This window comes from Lethenteron reissneri, unplaced genomic scaffold (genome assembly GCF_015708825.2).
Source record: "Lethenteron reissneri isolate LAM-NWPU_2019-01 unplaced genomic scaffold, ASM1570882v1 scaffold_1433, whole genome shotgun sequence".
Lineage (NCBI taxonomy): Eukaryota > Metazoa > Chordata > Hyperoartia > Petromyzontiformes > Petromyzontidae > Lethenteron > Lethenteron reissneri.
Genome location: NW_026891150.1, coordinates 410,846 through 418,539, shown reverse-complemented (window position 1 = coordinate 418,539; position 7,694 = coordinate 410,846). Strand labels below are relative to the sequence as shown.

The window sequence follows — 7,694 nt, the reverse complement described above, 5'->3', positions numbered from 1 at the left end:
TACCTGCGGGAGCTCTTTGACGCGCCGCCTCTGGTCATGAGCTTCCTCTGCGAGCACTACCACGTTCACGACGTCCCCGTGGGGACAGAGACCACGACAGCAAACCTAGAGAAGGTGCCTGTCTGTGTGTGTGTTTCTCTGTGTGTGTCTCTGTGTGTCTCTGTGTGTGTCTGTGTATGTCTCTGTCTCTCTGTGTGTGTCTCTCTGTGTGTCTCTCTGTGTGTCTCTGTGTGTCTCTGTGTGTCTCTCTAGGTGCTGAGTGATCTACCACTGAGGCAGTTCTACACCACCATGTCCCAGTACTGCATGTGCACGTCATGCTACACTAGTGACTGTCTCTCTGTGTGTCTCTCTGTCTCTCTGTGTGTCTCTCTGTGTGTCTCTCTGTCTCTCTGTGTGTGTCTCTGTGTGTCTCTCTCGGTGCTGAGTGACCTACCACTGAGGCAGTTCTACACCACCATGTCGCAGTACTGCATGTGTACGTCACGCTACACTGGGGACTGTCTCTCTGTGTGTCTCTCTGTCTCTCTGTGTGTGTCTCTGTGTGTTTCTCTCTGTGTGTCTCTGTGTGTCTCTGTGTGTGTCTCTAGGTGCTGAGTGACCTACCACTGAGGCAGTTCTACACCACCATGTCCCAGTACTGCATGTGTACTTCACACTACACTGGGGACTGTCTCTCTGTGTGTCTCTCTGTCTCTCTGTGTGTGTCTCTGTGTGTTTCTCTCTGTGTGTCTCTGTGTGTCTCTGTGTGTGTCTCTAGGTGCTGAGTGACCTACCACTGAGGCAGTTCTACACCACCATGTCCCAGTACTGCATGTGCACGTCACACTACACTGGGGACTGTCTCTCTGTGTCTCTCTGTCTCTCTGTGTGTGTCTCTGTGTGTGTCTCTGTGTGTGTCTCTGTGTGTGTCTCTGTGTGTGTCTCTTGTGTGTCTCTAGGTGCTGAGTGACCTACCACTGAGGCAGTTCTACACCACCATGTCCCAGTACTGCATGTGTACGTCACGCTACACTGGGGACTGTCTCTCTGTGTGTGTCTATGTGTGTCTCTCTGTGTCTCTGTGTGTGTCTCTGTGTGTCTCTGTCTCTCTGTGTCTCTCTGTGTGTCTCTCTAGGTGCTGAGTGACCTACCACTGAGGCAGTTCTACACCACCATGTCCCAGTACTGCATGTGTACTTCACACTACACTAGTGACTGTCTTTCTGTGTGTCTCTCTGTCTCTCTGTGTGTCTCTCTGTCTCTCTGTCTCTCTGTGTGTGTCTCTGTGTGTCTCTGTGTGTGTCTCTGTGTGTCTCTGTGTGTGTCTCACTGTGTGTCTCTGTGTGTGTCTCTGTGTGTGTCTCTAGGTGCTGAGTGACCTACCACTGAGGCAGTTCTACACCACCATGTCCCAGTACTGCATGTGTATGTCACGCTACACTGGGGACTGTCTCTCTGTGTGTCTCTGTGTGTGTCTCTCTGTCTGTGTCTCTCTGTGTGTGTCTCTGTGTGTGTCTCTGTGTGTGTCTCTGCGTGTGTCTCACTGTGTGTCTCTGTGTGTGTCTCTGTGTGTCTCTGTGTGTGTCTCTAGGTGCTGAGTGACCTACCACTGAGGCAGTTCTACACCACCATGTCCCAGTACTGCATGTGCACGTCATGCTACACTGGGGACTGTCTCTCTGTGTGTCTTTGTGTGTGTCTCTCTGTCTGTGTCTCTCTGTGTGTGTCTCTGTGTGTGTCTCTGTGTGTGTCTCTGTGTGTGTCTCACTGTGTGTCTCTGTGTGTGTCTCTGTGTGTCTCTGTGTGTGTCTCTCTGTGTGTCTCTCTGTGTGTGTCTCTGTGTGTATCTCTGTGTGTGTCTCTGTGTGTGTCTCACTGTGTGTCTCTGTGTGTGTCTCTGTGTGTCTCTGTGTGTGTCTCTAGGTGCTGAGTGACCTACCACTGAGGCAGTTCTACACCACCATGTCCCAGTACTGCATGTGCACGTCATGCTACACTGGGGACTGTCTCTCTGTGTGTCTCTGTGTGTGTCTCTCTGTCTGTGTCTCTCTGTGTGTGTCTCTGTGTGTGTCTCTGTGTGTGTCTCTGTGTGTGTCTCACTGTGTGTCTCTGTGTGTGTCTCTGTGTGTCTCTGTGTGTGTCTCTAGGTGCTGAGTGACCTACCACTGAGGCAGTTCTACACCACCATGTCCCAGTACTGCATGTGCACGTCATGCTACACTGGGGACTGTCTCTCTGTGTGTCTCTGTGTGTGTCTCTCTGTCTGTGTCTATCTGTGTGTGTCTCTGTGTGTGTCTCTGTGTGTGTCTCTGTGTGTGTCTCACTGTGTGTCTCTGTGTGTGTCTCTGTGTGTCTCTGTGTGTGTCTCTAGGTGCTGAGTGACCTACCACTGAGGCAGTTCTACACCACCATGTCCCAGTACTGCATGTGTACGTCACGCTACACTGGGGACTGTCTCTCTGTGTGTCTCTCTGTGTGTCTCTCTGTCTCTCTGTGTGTCTCTCTGTCTCTCTGTGTGTGTCTCTGTGTGTCTCTCTAGGTGCTGAGTGACCTACCACTGAGGCAGTTCTACACCACCATGTCCCAGTACTGCATGTGCACGTCATGCTACACTGGGGACTGTCTCTCTGTGTGTCTCTGTGTGTGTCTCTCTGTCTGTGTCTCTCTGTGTGTGTCTCTGTGTGTGTCTCTGTGTGTGTCTCTGTGTGTGTCTCACTGTGTGTCTCTGTGTGTCTCTCTGTGTGTGTCTCTGTGTGTGTCTCTAGGTGCTGAGTGACCTACCACTGAGGCAGTTCTACACCACCATGTCCCAGTACTGCATGTGCACGTCATGCTACACTGGGGACTGTCTCTCTGTGTGTCTCTGTGTGTGTCTCTGTGTGTGTCTCTGTGTGTGTCTCACTGTGTGTCTCTGTGTGTGTCTCTGTGTGTCTCTGTGTGTGTCTCTAGGTGCTGAGTGACCTACCACTGAGGCAGTTCTACACCACCATGTCCCAGTACTGCATGTGCACGTCATGCTACACTGGGGACTGTCTCTCTGTGTGTCTCTGTGTGTGTCTCTCTGTCTGTGTCTCTCTGTGTGTGTCTCTGTGTGTGTCTCTGTGTGTGTCTCTGTGTGTGTCTCACTGTGTGTCTCTGTGTGTGTCTCTGTGTGTCTCTGTGTGTGTCTCTCTGTCTGTGTCTCTCTGTGTGTGTCTCTGTGTGTGTCTCTGTGTGTGTCTCTGTGTGTGTCTCACTGTGTGTCTCTGTGTGTGTCTCTGTGTGTCTCTGTGTGTGTCTCTAGGTGCTGAGTGACCTACCACTGAGGCAGTTCTACACCACCATGTCCCAGTACTGCATGTGCACGTCACACTACACTAGTGACTGTCTCTCTGTGTGTCTCTCTGTGTGTGTCTCTGTCTCTCTGTGTGTCTCTCTGTCTTTCTGTGTGTGTCTCTGTGTGTCTCTCTAGGTGCTGAGTGACCTACCACTGAGGCAGTTCTACACCACCATGTCCCAGTACTGCATGTGCACGTCATGCTACACTGGGGACTGTCTCTCTGTGTGTCTCTGTGTGTGTCTCTCTGTCTGTGTCTCTCTGTGTGTGTCTCTGTGTGTGTCTCTGTGTGTGTCTCTGTGTGTGTCTCACTGTGTGTCTCTGTGTGTCTCTCTGTGTGTGTCTCTGTGTGTGTCTCTAGGTGCTGAGTGACCTACCACTGAGGCAGTTCTACACCACCATGTCCCAGTACTGCATGTGTACGTCACGCTACACTGGGGACTGTCTCTCTGTGTGTCTCTGTGTGTGTCTCTCTGTGTGTGTCTCTGTGTGTGTCTCTGTGTGTGTCTCTGTGTGTGTCTCACTGTGTGTCTCTGTGTGTGTCTCTGTGTGTCTCTGTGTGTGTCTCTAGGTGCTGAGTGACCTACCACTGAGGCAGTTCTACACCACCATGTCCCAGTACTGCATGTGTACGTCACGCTACACTGGGGACTGTCTCTCTGTGTGTCTCTGTGTGTGTCTCTCTGTGTGTGTCTCTGTGTGTGTCTCTGTGTGTCTCTGTGTGTGTCTCACTGTGTGTCTCTGTGTGTGTCTCTGTGTGTCTCTGTGTGTGTCTCTAGGTGCTGAGTGACCTACCACTGAGGCAGTTCTACACCACCATGTCCCAGTACTGCATGTGCACGTCACACTACACTGGGGACTGTCTCTCTGTGTGTCTCTGTGTGTCTCTCTGTGTGTGTCTCTGTGTGTGTCTCTAGGTGCTGAGTGACCTACCACTGAGGCAGTTCTACACCACCATGTCCCAGTACTGCATGTGCACGTCACGCTACACGGGGGACCTGGTCACCACGAGCTCCGGTCTGCGCCCCGCCCGGCTCCTCACCACCTCCACCTCGTCCCTCGCTGCTGAGGAGCTCAGAGCCGTGAACGCCAAGAGAGAGGTGAGGCCTGGGGGGGGGGGGGGGGGTGGTGGGGGGGGTGGTGGTGGGGGGGGGGGGGGGGGGGTGACGTGATCTGGCCGTCAGAGACAATCGTCTGTGTGACTGTGATGATGTTGATGGTGATGTTGATGGTGATGATGTTGATGTTGGTGATTATGTTGATGATGATGTTGTTGATGATGGTGATGATATTGATGATGGTGATGATGTTGGTGTTGGTGATGATGGTGATGATGGTGATGTTGATATTGATGATGAGGATGTTGATGTTGGTGATTATGTTGGTGATGATGGTGATGTTGATGATGGTGGTGATGATGGTGATGATGGTGATGTTGATATTGATGATGAGGATGTTGATGATGGTGATGATGGTGATGATGGTGGTGATGGTGATGTTGGTGATGATGTTGGTGATGATGATGATGGTGCAGGAGCTAACGCGTGAGGCTGCCACCCTCCGTGATGGCATCACGGCGCTGACGGACACTCTGCGTGACCTCGCCCTGAGGGACGATCTTCTGCGCGACTCAAAGCGCCGACTGGATGAGAAGCGAAGTCGTCGTGCCGCCCTCCAGAGGGACATTCGCCTCAAAGAGAGCGGGGGGGGGGGGGCGGTAGTACGTCACGTGGTGGTGGTGGTGATGTTGGTGGTGGTGATGGTGGTGATGTTGGTGATGTTGGAGGTGGTGATGGTGGAGGTGGTGATGGTGGTGATGGTGGTGATGTTGGAGGTGGTGATGGTGGTGATGTTGGAGGTGGTGATGGTGGTGATGTTGGAGGTGGTGATGGTGGAGGTGGTGATGGTGGTGATGGTGGAGGTGGTGATGGTGGTGATGTTGGAGGTGGTGATGGTGGTGGTGGTGATGGTGGAGGTGGTGATGGTGGAGGTGGTGATGGTGGAGGTGGTGATGGTGGAGGTGGTGATGGTGGTGATGTTGGAGGTGGTGATGGTGGTGATGTTGGAGGTGGTGGAGGTGGTGATGGTGGTGGTGGTGGTGATTTTCATGGTGATGGTGGTGATGTTGGAGGTGGTGATGGTGGAGGTGGTGATGGTGGAGGTGGTGGTGATTTTCATGGTGATGGTGGTGATGTTGGAGGTGGTGATGGTGGAGGTGGTGATGGTGGTGATGGTGGTGATTTTCATGGTGATGGTGGTGGTGATGGTGGTGATGTTGGAGGTGGTGATGGTGGAGGTGGTGGTGGTGGCGATGGTGGAAGGTATAGTGGTGGTGGTGGTGGTGGAGATCGAGGTGGTGATGTTGGAAGTAGAGGTCGTGGTGTTGGTGGACGTTCCAGTGGTGGTGGTAATAGTGGAGGTCGTGGTGGTGGTGGTGGTGGAGGTGATACAACTCATGGCACCTGCGTCTGTCACGTGACCTCTTCATGCACCTAGCCTGGCACAGCAGCCAAACTCATGGCACCTGGGTCTGTCACGTGACCTCGTGCACCACAACGTATACTTATCAATGTTATGCTTTACATGGCTCTATACTTATCAATGTTATGCTTTACATGGCTCTATACTTATCAATGTTATGGTTGATGCGGCATTTTTTCAATGTTATTTTCATAAAGCGCAATACTTATCAGTGTTATGGTTTACACCGCTCTATACTCATCAGTGTTATGATTTACACTGCTATATACTTATCAGTTTTATAATTTACACTGATACTTATGAGTGGTATGATTTACACTGCTATATGCTTATCAGTGGTATGGTTTACACTGCATATACTTATGAGTGTTATGGTTTACAACGTTATATACTTATCAGTGTTATGGTGTCCAACGCTAAATACTTATCAGTGGTATGATTTACACTGCTAGATGCTTATCAGTGTTAGGGTTTGCACTGCATATACTTGGTGTTGTGGTTTACACTGCCATATACTTATCAGTGGTATGGTTTACCACGCTAAATACTTATCAGTGTTATGATTTATACTGCTAGATGCTTATCAGTGTTATGGTTTACACTGCCCTATACTTATCAGTGGTATGATATTTACACTGAGTTATGCTAATCAGTGTTATGGTTTACATTGCTATATACTGATCTGTGTTAGGATTTACACTGCTATATACTTATCAGTTTTATCATTTACACTGATACTTATGAGTGGTATGATTTACACCGCTATACGCTTATCAGTTATGGTTTACACTGCATATACTTATCCGTGTTATGGTTTACAACGCTATATACTTATCAGTGATATGATTTACACTGCTAGATGCTTATCAGTGTTATGGTTTACACTGCCCTAGACTTATCAGTGGTATGATTTACACCGCTATATACTTATCAGTGTTATGGTTTACACTGCCCTAGACTTATCAGTGTTGTGATTTACACCGCTATAGACTTATCAGTGTTATGGTTTACACTGCCCTTATCTTATCAGTGTTGTGATTTACACCGCTATATACTTATCAGTGTTATGGTTTACACTGCCCTTATCAGTGTTGTGATTTACACCGCTATATACTTATCAGTGTTATGGTTTACACTGCCCTTATCTTATCAGTGTTGTGATTTACACCGCTATATACTTATCAGTGTTATAGTTTACACTGCCCTTATCTTATCAGTGTTGTGATTTACACCGCTATAGACGTCGCTCGCCAACTGTTGATGCGACTTCATTTTATTTGTTGGCCTCCTTGATGCTTTCACTTGTCCAACTTTGGCTGTCCCTTGGCACGATCAGGCGCAGCGTACGGACGTTGACAGGATGTCGCTGGCTGGGTTCTGGCCGGCGCCGGTCTCTTTTGCAAAGTAGTCGAAAGAGCCGAAGAACCGGGGTAATGTTGCAGTGGTGGGACTTTACTTCCGTTAGCTACGTACATACAGTTGCAATCATACGTGTGTGTCACGTTTTTGTCATATAGCATCAATGGGCAGAGTTGCTTTCAAGAGGCACACAAAAATATTGTACGTTCAAATAAACAACGTCTACGCAACATGTCTGTGAATACATGTAAATAGACATTTACTGATGAATGCGCCTGTGTGTGAGTGTTCACACACGCCGCACACGCACACGTGGAGCTAAAGCGGTGTTTTTAAATCCTTTATATTAAGTTCGCTTGCTTGCGCGCTTACGACCGTGCAAACCTTTCGGTCGTTTTTTAACCCACTTCCCGTGATCCAATCGAGCTGACATTTTGCACACAGACTCGTTGTGCGAGACAATTAATGTTCGTGAAATTTTTTTTCCAAAATTTTACACTGTTTAGGGTAAACAAATTAAATATTTAATTACCAATTGTTTAATACTGCAGACAAT

General features: G+C 49.3%; 1 protein-coding gene across 2 annotated transcripts; it reads left to right on the top strand.

Moving 5' to 3' along the window:
• Positions 1–6: 6 nt before the first annotated feature.
• LOC133362314 (uncharacterized) lies at positions 7–7,368 on the top strand. Of its 2 annotated transcripts, XM_061581243.1 has the most exons (4): positions 7–114; positions 4,216–4,398; positions 4,833–5,375; positions 5,430–7,368. In XM_061581243.1, exons 1-4 carry the CDS (start codon positions 37–39, stop codon positions 5,775–5,777), a joined length of 1,152 nt encoding a protein of 383 aa, XP_061437227.1. In that variant the 5' UTR covers positions 7–36; the 3' UTR covers positions 5,778–7,368. The 2 variants fall into 2 exon arrangements, with proteins under 2 accessions (XP_061437227.1, XP_061437226.1); XM_061581242.1 differs by having other exon boundaries at positions 4,833–7,368.
• The last annotated feature ends 326 nt before the right edge of the window (positions 7,369–7,694 follow it).